This window comes from Haplochromis burtoni, unplaced genomic scaffold (assembly GCF_018398535.1).
Source record: "Haplochromis burtoni strain Fernald_Lab_line unplaced genomic scaffold, NCSU_Asbu1 Contig_265, whole genome shotgun sequence".
Lineage (NCBI taxonomy): Eukaryota > Metazoa > Chordata > Actinopteri > Cichliformes > Cichlidae > Haplochromis > Haplochromis burtoni.
Genome location: NW_024582626.1, coordinates 739,684 through 759,167, shown reverse-complemented (window position 1 = coordinate 759,167; position 19,484 = coordinate 739,684). Strand labels below are relative to the sequence as shown.

The following is a 19,484-nucleotide window of genomic DNA, read 5'->3' as shown; positions in this document are numbered from 1 at the left end:
TGCAGTCAACATGTGTTTGAAGCTTTAAGTTTATCAGTGACAGTGAGAGTGTCGTGTTTAGTAGTGATGCGTTGTTAGATGTTGAGAAGTGCTTTTTTAATTGACACTCGTGTTTAAGTGGGGCAGCTAAAAGCACCAGAGCATCAACTGATTCATCATTTTGAGGCTGTCAGACATCATTATGCTAAAATTTGGAGAAAATGACCCAGGATGAAAAATAATGTAGTCAACTAATAGAAATCTAATTAACAATCAGCTGTAGTGTCACTGTGTGTAAATGAAGCAGCTTATTACTTGGAAGTTTCCACTGTGTTTTATACACAGAGCGTGTTTGACTGAGGCTAGGGACTAAAATAGCAATGAGCTTTAAAATTGTCTTCAATTATCAACCTTTAAGTGCTCATCTCTTAATAAATGTGAGATCTAGCTTTTAGTGGAGTGCGTGAGCTTGTTGCGAGCGCCTCTTTGACCACGGACGTCCTTGTCTCTCTCTGTCTCCAGGCTCAGCTTAGATTTTACCCAGAACCCTCAAATGCTGACTGGTTCCTGGACAGAGTACTCCAACCTGCCGGAGAACTACCTGAAAGGCTGCAAATGGTAAATTCTTTTTTTATATATGAAGAAAACATTGCGAGGGGCGTATTCATGGTTGTTACATACTGGGCTTAGACACAAAAACAAGGCGACGTAAGGCTTTGAAATGGATACTGTGTGCATCTGCAGGGGGGCTGAGAGGTAGGTAGCACTGGGGTGCCGCTATATTTGAGTTTTGCCACTGGACTTGGAGTTCTCGGAAAGGCATCAGATCAACATGTGAGGTTCCATCATTGTTTGCATGAGCACAATAGATGCTGCTACAACCACACTGCCCAGTAATGTCACGCCTGAACTCACTGGTTGCTTCCAATGGGCAGAGTACTGGTATATAGTCTGGGCAGAACAGTATGCAGGCTGACACTGTGAGCCTGAGCTTTGATCAAATAAGACAGCTAGGTGCAATATTATTTAAGATTTTATAGGATTTTAAAATCAATGTGATATTTAATTGGAGGCCAGAGAGAATTAGGGTAATAGACTCAAACCTACCAGTACCAGTTATAACACATCTGCTTTACCTTTCTGACCCAGAAAAGGTCAGTTTTCTTTAATTAATGCTATAAATACAGTTGTCTGTGTACAAGCTGCTTACATGCTATAGTGCAGTTGCATATATGTTAGTATTATATGTGTGTTTTGTGTTACTTTAACATGCACACAAACCCAGCCCGAGTACTTGTTGTTCTAGTCTTTAATGATCTGTCATCCCTCCTCTTCCTCTTACCTAGGGCTCCTGATGGTTCTTGTATCCTGACAAACAGTGCAGACAATGTCCTCCGAGTGTACAACATCCCTCCAGAGATTTACAGCTACAACTGGGACTTGCTTCCTGAAATGGTGAGTACACAAATAGCTTGCCATCGGGGGCCGGACAGGCGACGGGAAATGAGAAAGCAACAAACAAATGTTAGAGCAAATATTCATTATTTTATGGATTTAAATTCAGTTGAAAGATGAACGTAGCTATAAAGACTCCTTCATTTGTAAAGGTCAGCAGTCTCAGTCTAATCTGGAGCTTCCCTGTTTATGATGTTTATGAAGGTTATTACTAAACGTCAGTTTTGCTTTTTGTTGCAATAAACAAAAATCCTTTGAGACGTCTGCCTGATAAAGCGCGTTAGTGAAGATTAATCTGTGGGAATAAAATGGACTTTGTGTTTTGGTCGGGGCGAAATGTCAAGTAGTGAGCCGATCTTTTAATTGTATTACAAGCTGGTTTGATTGGGATCACTGAACAAAAATAATTGAAATATAATCCATTTTCTCTAGTTGAAATCTCGCAGCCTTTGTAATGAGAGGAGAAGATTGACTGTTGATTGCTCTGTTTCTCGCATGCTTCCACTGGCTTTTGAAATTGAATTTTTCTGGGTAGCCACTTATTTAGTGTCAGCCTCAGAGCTGATGGATCCAGCCAGTGCCTTTGGCCTACATTTCTTAATGCAGGAGGTCTCAGTCCCTCTGTTACTGACTGTCTGTCTTTTCTTTTATTCTCTGCTAGAGTCCAGTGCTGCGGATGGCAGAAGGAGACACCATCTACGACTACTGCTGGTACCCCAAGATGAACTCTTTGGAGCCGGACACGTGCTTGTGAGCTGAACCTGGTCTTTTTCAAACTATTCCCTAAGCCTCTCGCTTCAAGTCCACCTTGGAGACGGTGAAATGTGTATACACTGAAAAAAGCACCGGGTTGTGTTTTGTGTCAGTTTCTAATCTCGGGTGGTTGGATCGGGTTCCCGGTGAATTTGTCGGCTTTTCTTTGTGCTGCAGTGTGTCTAATAGACTGTCTGAATGCAGAAGATTTTGTTGTAGTCTTGTGTCTCATTCTTTGATCCCAGAGGTATGTGCAGCGGTTGTGGAAGCTGGCTGCCTGCAAGGAGGGAAGCTGTAAAAGCTTTCTGATGTCTCTCATTACCAGTGAAGAGTTGGCCTGCGTCTCGTCCGCCTCGTCGCAATCCGCTCGCCTGTTTGAGGCCCACAGTGCGATTCAGCCCGCTAACAGCACTCCTGAGTCCAGACAACACCTAAAGGGCCTCGTGAATCCCTGACTCGAGGCTTTGCTTCTCATCTCCTTCTCCTTTTTTTGTGTTTAGAAGGGTGCACTCTAGCAAGTATGTGGCAATTATGACATCACTGAGTGTTGGTGTGTGTGTGCTGTGAAGGAAAGTTAGCATCAGCAGCATCCAGCCGTCGCTGTGAAGGCTGCTTATCGTCTGCGGTGAGAGAAGTAAGGCTGAGCTAATGAGCCGAGGTCAGGTTGCCAGCAGTTTTCGTGGTGTGTTACCCTTCAGCCCCAACTCCCCCAACTCCCATCATCCTTCAGTCAGACCCTCGAGCAGTTGAGTGGATCAAGGCCCAGAACTGGCACCGACATCCTCACATCGTACAGCTTTCACCATGTTAGTGGGTGAGGGTCTGGAGCTGGACAAACCAAAATCATCAACAAAAGTCTCGCGGGCAGCGAAGCGCTCGAGTCGTGTCTATAATCCAAATGCTGATGGAAACTGACAGCAAACGCTCGCGATTGTCTTCAGATCGCTGCCATCTATCAAACAGGAGCTCCTGCAGGGCGCAGTCAGGTGGTCGGACAGAGCACACCGACTGACTGTAGCAGTCAGATAAAAGATTGCGGTTGTGACGATTAAAAGAAAACATCTAGCAAAGCAGGAGAGCCATGTCTCCTGCTTACCCTTTCTCTCCCTCTTTTCACATCGCTGTTTTGTTTCTCCCTCTGCGCTCCTTGAACTATCTGCCTGCCAAAAGCCGTGTGTTGTTGATGCCCCTCCTGTAGAGAGGGAATAAGGGCCCCTGTTATGGCTCGGTTAAGTTGCGCTGAGTTCTAGGCATGGCTCCAAGCTAGCAGCAGTCTAGCATTATAATTGGGCATTTCCCTGCTCTGGAATAAAGCCGCGGCTCACAGGGGCCATAACAGAACACGGCAGCAGCGGCGGGGGCTCATTTCCTTTGTCTAATTGAGCGGCAGTGATGTTTCAGCGTTTGTTCAGTGCTCAATAATTAGAGTTAAAAAGGCATGGCTCAGTCTTTGGCCCTGATGCGGATCAATAAGAATGTGCTGCGGCCTTGTCTTCATAATGAGGCGAAGCATGTAGCTGTATGTTTGTTTTGCATGTTAGTTGTTCCCTCCGTTAGCTCAGTTTGTTCATCTCATTCATTTCTAAATCATTCATTCATTCATTCATTCATATTTATTTATTTCGACCTCCTCTTCTTCAGTCTAGCCAGCAGTAGCCGTGACAACCCCGTCCATGTGTGGGATGCATTTTACGGGGAGGTGCGAGCCAGCTTCCGACCCTACAATCACCTGGACGAGCTGACGGCAGCTCACTCGCTGTGCTTCTCTCCAGATGGCGCGCAGCTCTACTGCGGGTTTGACAAAATGGTCAGGGTCTTCCACACCGAGCGCCCGGGCAGAGACTGTGAGGAGCGACCCACAATAGGTCAGTCGTCAACGTCTCATCGGCTTTCACCTTGAAGCTTGTCGATGAGCTTTCCTCGGGTGACGTAAAACCCATTTAACATCTTTTCGTTTCATTTCATCAGGCCAAACACAAATATGTGTATCACCTCTTTCTTCGCGCTTTCAGCTGCTACATTTCAACCACAAATTGAGTTTGTCTTTTTTTCATTAAAATATTAGAAGCTGGCCTCCTGCTCACAGCCGGTGTGATTGTGTTTATTGCTTTCTTCTTGTGTGAGGTTTTACAGCAGTTAACGACTGTACTGAAAACAAGGATATTAAATTGGAGTTCCCTCAGGGATACTGTTACCACATTTGAGAAACACTGCTTTAAGGTTACACCCTTGTGCTATAAACACGTTGTTCCTTCACAGCAGTGAAGTCCTGCTGTCAGAGTGACTGAAGAAGTGTCAGTTTGCAGTGAGACACTGACTTTCTGATGATCCTGTTACCAGCAGCGTCATTTTTAACGCATTCTGTGTTGGATGGTTTGCTGATTGTGAGCAAACTTCAACGACACTCAAAAATGCAGCTATAAATAAATGGTGTTCACAAGAAATGTCGTGATGCATGCTCGAGCATCCAGGTAAGTAAATCCTAAAAGGTTCTGTTCATCTCGATGAAGCCTTTTCAGTGGAAGAGGTTTGTTCACTCATCCAAATGACTGCTTCAGTCTCAGCTGACTGCAGGTTTCTCCTAGTATTGTAAGATGGTGACAGATGTACCCTTAGGCCCCCTCCTCGATTCAGAGATGGTCTTTCCCTTTTCACGTAAATGGCCTCCTTGACTCCGCGCTCAAACCAGCGTTCCTCCCTGTCCAGGATGTTACATCCTCATCATTCAAAGTGTCCACTGGCCTGTAGGTGGAAATAGACTGTGGAGTTCTGGCCTGACGAGTTAGGACAACACAGAACACCTAACTACTTAGCCCAGGGTTGTTTTGTTTCCCAGATGTAGAAATCCTCCTGGCACTTAACAGCGTACACTACATTACTCTGTTTGTGTCGGGGGACCCGATCCTTGGGATGACAAATTTTTGGTGCAGCGTGCTTTGGGGTTTGAAAGCCACAGTGTTTAGAGAAAATGCGTCTCAACCGCTCCAATACTCCTGACACACATGGGAGCACTACAGGTTTTTGCTTGGGCAGCGGTTGTCCTTCTGTCCTGGATCGGCTGGAGCTTTCTTTAGGCGCCTTCCCAGCTTTGACAAAAGTCCAGCTGGGATAACCACATTTACTCAGGGCCTTCTTGATGTGCTGTTCTTCTGCCTCCCTGGCCGCTGTGTCAGTGGGGATGGTGTTCGCTCTGTGTTGTAGCGTCCTGATGACACCCAGTTTGTGCTCCTGTGGATGATGAGAGTCAAACCTTAGATACTGATCCGTATGTGTAGGTTTACGTTACACATCAGCTTTTAGATGTCCCCCATTACTGATGGAAATCTCACAGTCTAAGAAGGCTAACACTTTTTATATCCTCCCTGGTGAATTTGATGTGTCGGTCCACCGAGTTAATGTGATCCATGAATTGTGGTACGTCCTAAGATTTGATTTTTCCCTCAGGTGTCATCCACATACCTGAACCAGGGTAGGATAACAAAACCCTGTTTTCCACTTCTTCCATATACAAATTGGCCACAATGGGTGAAACTGGGGAACCCATGTTTCTGCCTGTAGTACTGACCCTCGTATGTGAAGTATGTGGAATTAAGACCCAGTTCACACACTTGGTCGGTTTATAAGGTTGGGGAAACGTGCAGTCAGCTGAGACTGAAGAAGCCGCTCGCATGAGTGACCAAACGCTTCGTCCAGATGAGCAGAATCAACGTTTTGGGATTCACAAGAAATATTGTGAGAAGTTGAAACCCTTAGACAGTAAACAGACGTGAGAGGGAGGATAATGTGAAGTCGGTTGTTTCTTGTTTTCAGCGAGTTGCTGTTTGACAGCTGGCTGTCACATCTCACAGGCTGAAGCCTCCTTGAACAAACTGACAAGGAGCGTTTTTATTATGTACTTCTGACAAAAACCAAGGAGAACACAATGTTTACTGTGATGCATTTCTTTCCTCCGTCTCACATTCATATGGCATCATTTCACTGGAAGCTCTTTTTTTTAATGTACTTGAATGACTTTTTCTAAATTGGCAGAGGCAGATCCAGCAAAGGCTTTAACTAACACACACCATCATCACCTTGAGATTGTAATCCGTTGGCTCACTGGTGTAATCACTGAGAAATCTGTTGCTTTTATGGACAGACTCCGGAATGTCTGAACTGCCAAAAAGTCAACTTTGAGTCGACGAGACTGCAAATTGTGTCCTGTGAACTATAAAGTGCTGAAAGCGCTGCCAAATGCTCTCTCTTGTCCTCACCACAGTGAAAAAGCAAGGCCAGAGTGGCATCATCTCCTGCTTTGGCTTCAGCCCTTGCCAATCTGTTTACGCCTGTGGCTCTTACTCCCGCTGCGCTGGCCTCTACTCCTGCCAGGACGGCACCCTGCTGGCTCTGCTGCCGACCCGTCACCACGGAGGTCTCACCCATCTGCTCTTCTCCCCCGACGGCAACTACCTGTACACCGGCGGCCGCAAGGTAACGCACGAACAGACTCGCACACAGCTTCAAGCAGAGAGATACCCGAAGGTAACAATCGCTGCTGAACACACACAAACCATCAGTTGTGTTTGGGTGTTAAGCAGGTAACTGATGTTGCTTTGCACAATATAAATACACAAGTATGATGTAAAGCTTTACATGATACTCAGTCCTCTCAGCATGTGTCAGCAACTTAAAATGAAATATTTAAGCTAGCATCTAACATTATTCTCCTGCTGCAAACTGTATGCCAGCTAATTCAGCTACAGGTTCGCTCTAATCTGAAGAAATGATATCAAAGCAGTGTGTAAGGAAGATTAATGGTAGGTCCTAAACTTAATAGAGCTCCAATTGAAAGTAATAGCTATCAATCAAAAGTCTGATAGTTCTTGTTTTATTGTTTTATCTATGATTATTGTAAGTACTCTGTGTCCTCTGAAGAGATGTGTGTTTGAGTTTTCAACCCTCAGAACAGAAATTGGACAAAAAGTTTGGCTTTTTGAAGCTTTATCAAGTGGCAAAACCTGAGGCTGAAAAACTACAGATGTTGGTAAATGGCATATTTGCTGCTTTCCCAGTGACTTGTGATTTGATCATGATCAACCTGAGCTTCTCCATCATTGATGATCTTTGGGTTTTTCAAACTTGGACATTAGTCAGTGCTGAAGTTGAGGAAGAGACTGCTTTATTCCTGGTTCTCACTTCTGCTAATTTCAGCTACTGAACTGCACTACTTAGCCAAGTTTGTGCCTTTGGGAACATTTTTAACCAAAGTTATCTGACAAGCGTGTCCCGCCGCGAGGTGCAGACTGTTCAAGATGCTTATGGCTCATGTTCTAGTAGTGAAATCAAGAATTATCAGCTTGTTACAGTTATGCATGAAAGTGACTGCGTGTAGCACACAAAATCTATGCAGCTTGCTAACCATGCTAGCTAGTGTAAGCTAACTTGGAAGTCTCTCTCGTGCTGACTTCTGGCTCTAAAGCATTAACGCTGGCAAAAATGTTAATATTAAAGCTTCAAACCCCAAAATGACCTTAGTGTGGCTATGTCCAAATTTTATATACAGGCTGTGAAGATAAATTGTGACTGCCTTTTGTTGTGTGGCAGTTGTTTGTGATGGATAAAGTTAGCATCCAGGCTCGGGAACGAATGATTTCATGGAAATTCTTTTGTGTGTGCAGGATCCAGAAATCCTGTGCTGGGACCTAAGAGAGCCGGGAAGAGTTGTGTTTTCTCTTAAAAGGAACGTGGCCACTAATCAGCGCATCTACTTTGACCTCGATCAGTAAGTAACAGGGAAACTGCATCAGTGATCCTGTTGTGTATGAGTTTGATGTGATTCGTCTGGTTTTTCTGTGTTAAATAGCAGCAAGGATCGTCGTATTAGCCGATTCCCACTCGTGTTTCTGTTTGTGTGCGTTTAGATCTGGCAGGTACCTGCTGAGTGGAGACACGGAGGGAGTGGTGTCAGTATGGGACACCCACACAGCGCCTCCTGATGGTAATGAAGAACTACTGCAGCCTCAGCTTAGGTTCCAGGCGTACTGGGACTGCACCAACGGAGTCAGGTATGATTACTAATCTAATCCAGCTCACTGACAGATTAGATTCCAGTAATTAAAACATTTATAATATTAGACTGAAGGTGGATCATTCTCAATAATTAACACGAGAGGAAAAGTGTTATTTTACAAAGGTGAAGCTAATCTTGATCAGCTGCATTGTTGTTCGGTAGAAACAAAACTGAATAAAAGCAATTAACAAAGTTTCAGCTTTTTCTAATTCACTTCTGTTACGCTGTTGTTCAGTTATGCTGTTTTGCTGTGTCAGGCTGTTTGGGTCATGCAGTCATTTTTCACAAAATCATAGGAGGCAAAACAAATGATCCAAAACATTCAGTGACAGAGCAGCTTTGGCTTTAGTCAGGCATGTCACTGCTTTGTGAGAGCAGAGAGTGAAAACCAAACCACAGCTTCTCAATAATTCTGGATACTCTGGCACAAAAAACAGCTTTGATTGTGAATACGTGATTGCAGAGAATGAAGCCAGTGATGTACTAAAAATGAAACGGTGACTTTTAATTAAACAGATGGTGTAAATGTGCAGCAGTTATGTATAAAATGTGGCAACGCCTGAGGTAATTCAGTTGTTTTCTGTGAAATGAATCGTGCATTTTCTTTTTTCAAGCGTGATGCTGCGTGTGCAATAGCTGAAAGTCCAGTCATGTCACGCTAGCAGAAACAGTTTTTTTTTCACAGCTTATCACGCCATTATTTTCATTTGTCCCTTCCTGGATCTTCTCTCTGCCCCCCTCTGCTGCTCCGTCCTTCTCTTCTTCTTCTACAGTATCCATCCCTTCATGCCGCTGCTGGCAACATCCAGCGGCCAACGGCAGTTCCCGTGGCCCGGCGACAGCGAGGGTGACTCGGCCTCTGACACGGAGGGGAGCGGCGCTGTGATGTCACAGCAAGACACCCGGCAGGACAACGTCCTGACCCTGTGGTGGGCGGGACCGCTTAGCCCTGCCGCTGAAGGGAGCCAAGACCAGAGCACTACAGCAGCAGAGGCCTGAATATCTGTCACTGCACTCAGCTGATACAAATCGAGTTACACATGCCATGTGATGTTTGTGTGTAAAGCTGATTTTGGTTTGTACAAATAGAGCGTCAGCGGGCTGTTTGTTTGTAGTTTACTGCCAACTTCACCAGAACGTGGAAAAAAAAGGTTAATGTCAAAGCCAAAAGTTAAGAGGTTCTTTAAAGCCTTAATGCTGAGATAAGAGGTGTTTTCTAAGGAGACGTTAGGACATTACAATCAAATATAACCAGCCTCTTCTTAAACATTTACCTTTATTTCATTTTAGTAGAGACTCTACTTCCTGAATAAGAATACATGTGGTGGAAGTGAAATCCTCTCACTGTGTCCGTGCGTGTCTGCTGATCGCGCCTCGGCCGTGTCGGCGGGAGCGTTTGTTTACGTGTGCGTGTAGCTGCGATGCTTCCCCGGAGATCTTTCACTGCTATAGTTACAGTAAGTGCCATTTGTTCTCAAGTTTTCGCTTTTGTAAAGTGACGGGGATCTCCTGGTTTTAGCTTCTTTTTTAAAGTGCCAGACGCGACAGGTAGCGTTGCTCCGTGCATGCCCACAAATGTATATTTTTGTAAAGCCGTGATGACGATTCTCCTTTTTTTTGAATGTAACTTCAAAAACAATCTGTGGAAGTCTTGTAATTAGCAGCTGCTGCTTGAAATGTGCTCTTTCCTTTTTGTTTTCCTCCTACTGGTTGTGGTGCTTTTGTACCGTGCGAGTGGTGCTAGCAGCTCAGAAGACATTGTGTTTGATTAATTGCATTAATACTTGCAGCCGTTTGTCGAATGCTCGCGTTGTTACCGGGGTGCGCTTCCCTGTAGTGTCTTTGCAGGTTGGTGAGAAGCTCAGCGTGCTCCAACCAAAGCCTTGGATCTTTACACTGATTAAATCGATCACTTTTTAAAGCCTGTGTCGGTTGCTTGATTTATTCATTCATTCAGATATGTTGCCAAGCAATGGGAGCTATAATTTTGTAGCTATTATTTCTACACAAATTTGTACTCTGTTATGAATCGCGTTGGCCTTGAAGATAAGTCTGGAGATGGACGCCTCCGTGCACAACAGGGAGCTGTCTGCTGGTTTTATTCAAATGAATTAAAAGCACGTTTCCACAGATTCGCAGCCTCACTCATTTTTGCGTTTTCAGTGGAAGGCGGTTCAGAGTTGGATGCCCTGCAATAAATCCTCAATGAATGCAAGATGATGCCGCACTCGAGTCAAGAGGCAGCTCTTAAAAGCTAAAGGGACTGTTGGCTTTTGCTTATGAGATGGAAACTATTCATAGCTTTCACCTTTCACACACGCTTTCTGTGCGAGCACGTGCACGCACACTCGCACGCACCCGTGTATTTGATTGTCTGAAACCACAGGGGCACGGCGAGCGCTGAGCCAAGTTGGAGAGCTGCAGTGTTGTGTTGTGCGGGTTGCTTAGCGACCGTCTCCGCCTTGGGAGAGGAAAGTAGGCAGAAAGACGACAAGACGGAAAATTGGGGGCACATAAAAAAAAAAGGTTTTAAATAAGAGAAATAAATAATCGAGTGGTGTAGCGATTGCTGCCTGTTTGTCTGCTCTGGACCCGTCCGTATCTCAGCCCCACCGGAGTGAAGAGTGAGTGGGGTGATGACTGACACATGGAGGGAACGTGGTGGGGTGGGGACACATTAAGCTTGGGGTCTGTGGGTCGTCCCTCTTGGAAATTTTGAGGGCTGGGCACAATTTCCTGCACTCGGATGAATTTTTGTTCACCAATTTGTGTCATTTTTGCATCAGAGTTTAGAGGAAACATCTATAACATGAAAATCTGCCAGCAGGTAACTGTTTGACATATACACAGAACAATGTAGTTGTGCTTTCATATAAATATTCTCGACTTTTCTCATGTAACATGATCGCACGTGAACACACAGGCGTGATTTATTCTCCTATTTGCCAGATCAAGACACGAGAGTCAGTGTTATCATTCTGTCGGATATCAAACTAGTGTTGTGATATATGGGGACATAACCTGCCTAAATACGCTTGCAAGAATTCTGATTTCTGTTCAGCTCTCTGCAACATTCACACGTCACCAATATGTGATTTTAGGTTTTTCTTTAGGAAACGTACCTTAAAAGCCTTAATATCTTTCAGAGGGTGAGTAAAAACAAAGATTGGACACAGCAACTAGCCATAAAAGGCTCATGATATTGTCGTCACCATGAGTTCAAATCTCCGTGGCCTGAACCTCCGGGTCAGAGGTCAAGTATTTTAAGACTGTCCAATAAGCAGCAGTCCTCTGGGTGCGCAGTCTCTGGAAAATCCAGAGGATATGGACCAAACCAAGCTTATTGGAATGCACCAATAACTCAAAGAACTATTTGTTATAACCAAGGTATGAATAAGAGCATCTCTGAGTGCAAATGTCAAGCCGTGAAGCTGATGGGCTACAGCAGCAGAGGACCACACTGGGTGCCACCTCCATCAGCTGGAACAGGAAACAGAGGATGCAATTCACACATCTTCCAAACTGACATCAGGAGTCTTAATGTCTCCTGCAACACTCAGAGTTAGTGTAAACACCATGAAAGCATGCCTCTTATCCTGTTTTGCAGTAAAACGCCAGGCTGCTGCTGGTGGTGTAATAATATGGGGGATATTTACCTGGCACGTTTTGGGCCCTTTAGCACCCAGTGGGCATCATTTAAAGTTTAGAGTATTGTTGTTGATCATGGCCACGGTGTACCCGTCTTCTAATACCTGCTTCCAATAGGATAATGCATCATTTCACAAAGCTCAGATCATCTCAATCTGGTTTCTGGAACATCACAGGGAGTTCACTGCACTCAGACCGCCTCCACAGATCTCAGTTCAATAGAACTCCGTTGGGATGTGCTGAAATGGGAGAGTCGCATTATGCAGCTGACATTTTGTAATTTATATGAATATTTTATGCATTAAAAAGACCCTCTGCTGTCGAGACATTCCTTTCAGAGTAAAATCATTAAAGCAGTTCTTCCTAAATATGTCCTCTGCCTCTTTCATCATTTTATTGAGGGCGCGGAGAATGATTGCACGAGTTTAGATACTCCTGCACCCACCTTGAAATCTACACCTTTGGTGCACAGCATATACCTGGAGTTAGTGTGCAGTGTTAATGTAATGCAATGAAAAACACAGACCATACATATACCAAAGTGGACAGCAAAACCGTCCTGTGACCAGAACTTTTGCTAATTTCTCTGAGAGAGAGAGACAGAGGATCCTGAGTCACGGCAGGATTCGCTCGCAGCAAACATGGTGGAAAACATCATCTTCAGGGGAAAACAAAGTCCTTTAAAACCTTTAAATCCTCCTGTTTGGGCAAAAGTTGTTATCAGATTTTATTAGTGATTTGAAGTATGCAGGGTTTTTTCTTTTGGCCATTCAAATTGCCATTAATTAAGATAATACCTCACAATACCTGCCCATGAGTACTTCTACTAGATCTTTCTATAAGCGGTGCATGTCTGCATTATTCCTCTACTTTGAAAAGAACTGCCAGAGGAATTTTAAAAAATCTAATTGTGAGACTTAAGAAGGATGGAAAAGCATTAAGAGAGGTCAGTGCCCTGCTGGAAATCACCAGAAACATTTGCAGTAGAAATCAGGAGTTACAGAACGAGCCACAGCACCACTAATCAGAGCCACTGTGGCTGTCCTCTTGAAATGCCACAGACAGTGCTGCACTACTTGAACAGTCTAGCTCTGAAAACAGATGGGCGAGTGCTACAGACTTGGCACCGGGGTTATCAATGGAAATCTGAATTTGTGTGACAGCTCAGACATTTGCGAAGGACATCGCATAATGTCAAGCTTTGAAAAAAGGAAAAAAAATGACCTGATTGATCTTTGGCACCAAACTGCAGGCTAAAACTTTGCTAAAGAACATGACAAATGGATCAGATGTTTACATTCGGGTAGATGGAACAGCCTGGCTGGGACCACCGCAGTGACTGCACAGAGGTGGGGGTGTGATGATGATACGGCCTTGTAGGAGTGCAGACGGTTGACATTTATAGACGGCACCATGAATGCCTGTGGATAAACCAAAATACTGGCAAACAAGATGGCTCGCAGTTTCCAGAAGCCTGGCAGAGGAGGGATATTGCTGCGTGAAAACGATCCAAAGCACGCTGCCAAAATCACACACCAGTTTCTAAAGAAGAAAAAAGTGAGAACTATGACCTGAGCAAGTTTGTCGCCTGACTTGGATCCAACACAACGCCTTCGGGTTTATATTTAAAGAGAAAGTTCGAGCAATGCAACCCCTGCAGTAAAGAACAGCTGAAAAAAAAGTGTCTGTAAAGAGAGGCGAGGCACGTCTCCAGAAAACACTGCTATCCTGTGTGTGTGAGGCTGAGGCTGTCATTTGAAATAAAGGAGGAGATGCAAAGTATTGACAAAAGACTTGAATCTCCGAAATGAGAGCCGTATTGAACTTGCTGCACTGACTGTGAGCTGAGTGTTTGCTCTTTGCTATCAGGACAGAAAGTGGTTATAACACCGGCGACTGAAGGCTAAATCGAATCAGCCTGTAGTCAATCTGGACACTTCCCAGAGCTTTATATCCGTCCTGAGCTATGAGACCTTTTGTGAGCAGATGAGAGTTTTTCATTATGTGCAGTAAACAGAACTTTATTGAATCATCTCCAGCCGTGTCTGAATTTTAAATATCAACAGTGGCTAAAATTAGGCTTCTAAATGCAAAAGGGAGCAAGTAACCCATCTTAACATAAGCAGCTGTAGACAGACCTACAGTTAGGTCTATATATTGTTAGACTAAGAGAACATTTGCCTCGGTACATCGCCACAGATATGTTGTTTAAATCAAACAATCCAGATGTGACTGAAGTGTAGCTTTTCGGCTTTAATTCATGGGGTTTTACAGACACTCTTACACATAGGCCACCATTTACAGAGGCTCAGAATTAACTGGACTACTGACTGATGACCAGTCTCATGGCATCATGAGGTTTCCTTGCTATTTCACGACGAATAAAGCCAGCATAATGCCTGAAAATAATTCAAACTGTTGTTTTAAGTGCAATAGGCCAAGAAAATAAGAAATAAATGGGATATTCTTCAGTGGGCGATTCCGTCACCTGATTAGGAGACGGACCAGGAGGCGGGTCATCCACCAATCAGATAGTTGGTGTCTTGATGCATGCTCCATCCAGGTAAGTAAATGCCCAAAAGTTGATTCTGTTCAATCAACTCTCCCACTGAAAATGCTACGTCCAGATGAACAGAACAGCTTTTGAGCAGATAGTTGGTGGTTTCATCCCTGGCTGTTCTAGCCAAAGTATCCTTGGACAAGTTGCTGAACCCCAAGTTGCTCTCTGGTGTATCCATCAGACTGTGAATATGTATAAATGTTACACAGAAAGCACTTAAGCGTAGAAAAGTTCTTGTACGAAGCGCTTTGGATGCTCAAATAGAGTAGAAAAGTCCTTTGCCATAATCAGATATAAGCAAGGGCAGAAGGTGGTTGCAGTAAAGGGCTGGTAGAGCAACTCAAAGGAGGAAATGCAGCATGACTCAAATGTGAAAGTCTGTACATGAGCAAAAATGCAAAAAACTGTACATGTTCATGTTGAAGCTGTGTACTACCACCAGGGGGCAGTGTGAAAAACAAGGTGAAGCAAATACTGTATGAGGTTCTGAAGTCATAATAATGCAAATAAGGTCTTTGCTGTGAATAAAAACTGAGATTTGAAAACGATTAAAACTCTGCTTCTGTCACTCTGTGCTTCTCATGAACTCTGCTGTGGCTCTCTCTTCTGTTACAGTCAGCTTTTCGACACGTCACATACCTGCACAGCCTCACTGCACTCAATGCTCTGTTGGTGTTTTAGTCAACATTATGCAAGTTTGTCTCTGCAGCCTCTATGTAGGTGGAATTCCCGCAATCCCTTTCTGCATAGCACAACATCTATGCAAGGTGACACCAGCACAGGGCCATTATTCAGGTTTTTCAGCCTCCAGTTTTAATGCTGGGCTCACTCTTATCACCCTTATCTAACTTGTTGCTAGCAGCAGGCCGCTGTATGCTAGCTGCTCTGCACAAAATAAGAAATGAACTATTACTTGGTAACCACAGTGCATCATCTAACAGCTCAGCTGTTTGCCATCAGTCATCGGCCTTGAACCTCCCCGGAGTCAGTGCTATTGTGCTGTGGAGTGATTCTACAATATTCAAGGCTAGCTACAAATTGGATTAATTTCCTTCATTTTTCCATCCCGCATTGTTGCCAAGTGCTTCCTCGAAGGCAGTCATGGAGTTTCTCTCTGTGATTATGTGAGGTCGTCACCTCAGTAAAGTGCCCTGATGTGAACTATGTTGTTATTTGCTAATTGAATTGAGATTAATTTAATACAGATGGATTTTTTTTTGTTTTTTTAAGGATTATCATCTTTTTTTTCTTGACTACCTTGTTTATTTTTCAGGTCGGTTTAATAATTAGCCAATACATTTTTATTTTCATGGTCAAAACATTCTGCCCTTGGGCTAAAACCACAAATTGCATATTGATTTAATATTAAATGCAGTGGTTTTCAGTGAGGCAGTCCCATTATTAAATCAATCTTCGGAGGCTTATGTGCTCTATTAGGGCTGATATTCTGGAAGCAACTCAGAACACTGACTAAATTCTAAATATATGTCACTACAAATGGTATCTATGCTGCTGTGCTCCTTGAAGCCGTGTCGGCCAAACCTCAGCGCTGTCCCGCAGTTGACAGCAAAGCCGTTATCTTCATCCCAAGGTGGCTGCAGTCAGTGTAGTCTTTCCACTTGTGCAGCTAATGAGCCAATCCACATCAAGTGTTCTGTGTTTCTGTGTTCTGAGCCTCCATTTATGTGGCATCCTGAGCGAGTCTCCATGGCCTCGCATAAGTGCCTTCCATTAGACACACGCACACATACATGCACACAAAGCTCCGGCGCTCATCGCTAGGGAGTGTGGCGAATAGTAAGTAATGGGATCTCGATATTAAGAAAGACATTTGAAAACAATTATTCAAATGGCTGTCTGCCTGTTGAATCTCCTAATCCCACAGTGAGGCACTCAAGCAAACACTCAGCCGTGTGACCCCCGGTTGAATTAGCATGGAGGAAAAAAAGAGGAGCATACACGTCTCTGAAGCTGGAGATGCTAAAATGTCTAGACTGCTCTCTGGTTTGTCACTCTCATGCTGCCTTTAAAAGGAAAAGAGCTTTTTAAGAACATGAAGCAGAGGGAACAGATTTCCTGTAGCTTTTAGAGGTTGTCATACATGGCATTTCTTAAAATGTCAAAGGGACGCCTCCTTTATCTCTCAGACACTTTGAATGTATTTGGCAGGCGCTTAGCACAGGGCTTCACTCTGACCCTGCTCTGACACAGCAGCCGCATGCTGTTGTTCCATCGAGTTTTCTTCGAGTTAATAGATTATCCGCAGCACTTCAACAGCCCCCACATTGTTTGGTACAGTCTACAGTTCAGGCTTTGTAACAAATGTAAGTGCAAAGTATTCAAATATATATTAACCCCATTTAATGTGAGCAATGGCAAAAGATTTGTAGCTGGGATGTACCACCAAAAAGTAAGGTGACAATGCGTTTTTGAACCTTGCTAAATTGATTCTTCACCGACTTGGCTGTGCTGACAGTAAATACGGTCTTTTCGTGCAACTAGAAAGGTGAAGAAATGGCTACTGACTGCAAATATTTAGCTAACCAGTTATCAAATTGGTCCTGAAATACCAGGTATGACATGGAGGGCAAGACATAGCTTTAAACCTTAGATAAAGCTGAGTACTAGATGGAAACAGAGCAGGGTGGTAAAGGGTGGTAAAATTTAGTATCATTCTAACCTTTACAGTTTAGGGCAGTTTAGCAAATACTGGCATGCTAATATGCCCCAAAATCTTAGCATATGTATGTATATATGTATTAATAACATCTCTATGTCTGTAAAAAACATTTATTACAAATTCCAGTTCTTTTTATTTTCATATGTATTAATTTCATCATCCCCACATGCAAATATGATGTTACGTTCTCTGTTTTCATTGCTTCACATGTCACTTTCTGTGCACAACTTAATGGCCACCATTTTTCCACGACTGAATTTTATTTGACTCACAACAAAATACATAATGAAGAAGTACCACAGGCACTAATATTAATAAATATTACTATACAGATTATAATGGTCATGTTACCACATTAGATTTGAACATTCTGGAAGAGAAGGAGTGCTAAGCCAAGAGCTAAGCTAGCGAGCTTGGTTAGCAAGGTGCATCTATAGCATGTACTGACAGAGATTCCTGCCAATTAGTGCTCACATTTGGTAAAAAATACTTGAATTTCAAGTATTTACATATTACATATTACCTGATAGATAAATTGATAACAAATGCACTAAAAGACAAAGACAGTTTATTGACTAATGTTAGCAAAGGTGAGTGCTAGCAAACAGCTAGCGCCCTGTATTGGTATCCACTTTATCGTTAATGAGCCACAGCGCTATTGTATATAGCTTTAAACCTTAAATAGTGATTTCTAAAAAAACTTTAGCACCTCATATAGTTGTTATGAAAGGAAGAATTAGCTCTAACCAAAATCATAATCACTGGATGACTTACTAACTGACACAGGTTACAGTATGTGAGCCTGGACAGTGCTCTGTTTGATTTGGTGTGTAGTAAAGAGCTCCACAGACAACTGTGCTGTCACCATTGCTGTTCAGCCTGCAAACCTCAGTATAACTCATGCCACCTACAAAAACAATCTGATGATCCTGCAGTGGTTGGATGTTTAAATAATGGGCATGAGGAGGAGTACAGAGTATTCATGGATGATTTTGTGGAGTGGTCTGGGAGGATTCATGTACTTGTAAATAAATAAGATCAAAGAAATGGTGACTAACTTCAGGAAGGGCGAGTTTATCCTGGGAATCCACATCAACAACAAGCTGAACCAGCAAACCAACAGAGAGGCGAACAAAAAGGAAGCGAGCAGGTTTCATTTACAAAAGAAGCTGAGATCCATCAATATGTGATGCAAAATGATGGAGATTTTCTATCACTAAAATGTGGAAAGTACACTGTACTTTGTGTGCTGAGGGAGCAGAATTGAAGCTGGTAACACCAACAGACTGAGTAATGCGATCAGGAAGGCTGGCTCGGGATCTTTTTCAACTATTGTACCAAATATGTGATAAATGTAGTACTGCTCATTTCATTTCAGAAAGACTTTTAGTAAAAGGCTCTAAAGAGGTTTATTTTTCTTCTAACGTTGGACATTTTAAGGTGGGTGTCTATGGGGACTGACTCACTTTTGGAGCCAACCACAAGTGGCCATTAGTGGAGCTGCAATTTTGGACACTTCCAAATTTGCTCCATTTATTGTTTTTAGGCCCAGCAATTCTTGCTTGATTAGCATTAGACTGTAGACTCACAAAAGAGCTCACATGGCAGCACACCTTGTTCGTCAATGTGTTGTTAGTGCCTGGCTGCCTGCCTGCAAATCATCAATGGCTTCTTCTGTTAACACTGGTTAGGATATGAGTGACATTCCAGAGTAATAAATGTTTTCATGAGCATGACTCAAAAATTGAAACACCTTATTGTTCACAGTCAGTAATAGTTTTCCATTTTCACATCGCCACAATTTCTGCTCATTATGGACGGACCAGTCTGAAGTTCAGAGGACTTGAGGTTTTCCTTACAAAACTTGAATCCACTGGGATATTTTTATAAATCCCAACCAACCCACATTTCATCAGCCGCCAAAATAGCGGTGTTCCTATGAATACATCCCATTTCCATTCCAAAAGGCTGCAGCTGTGATTGACGTGTCCTTGTTCTCTGGTTTACATTAGATGTGAAAATAATTGGCACCTGCACTCCTGCACATGCTCTGAAGCTGGGGGAAAAGCACAGCACCAGAGGTTTCATTTCACTCCAGAGCCTGATCTCCTTCTATTCACTCCAGATGTGGAGGCACACACGCATGGATATCCATCTGAAATTGCTAGGAAGATTAATGCAGAGTAAAGATGTGTCATATCATCGTATTCTACAGTCGCTGACAAGCAGAGACGAGAGGCTCTGCATTGATATTTTTCTCACGGATATGTAAGCCCTCATACATATCAACTGAGCACGTGCGCTTCTACTGTCCCTACCCTTCACTTCATCATCTCCTCATCCTCCACACATCCCCCCCC

At 43.4% G+C, this 19,484-nt stretch overlaps 1 protein-coding gene across 1 annotated transcript; it reads left to right on the top strand.

The window, feature by feature from the left end:
* The first annotated feature begins 5,494 nt into the window (after positions 1-5,494).
* wrap53 (WD repeat containing, antisense to TP53) lies at positions 5,495-10,157 on the top strand. The gene is made up of 4 exons (XM_005939195.2): positions 5,495-6,657; positions 7,845-7,948; positions 8,088-8,231; positions 9,010-10,157. The coding sequence occupies exons 1-4, from the start codon at positions 6,421-6,423 to the stop codon at positions 9,233-9,235; spliced, it is 711 nt and encodes a 236-aa protein (XP_005939257.2). The 5' UTR covers positions 5,495-6,420; the 3' UTR covers positions 9,236-10,157.
* Positions 10,158-19,484: the final 9,327 nt, after the last annotated feature.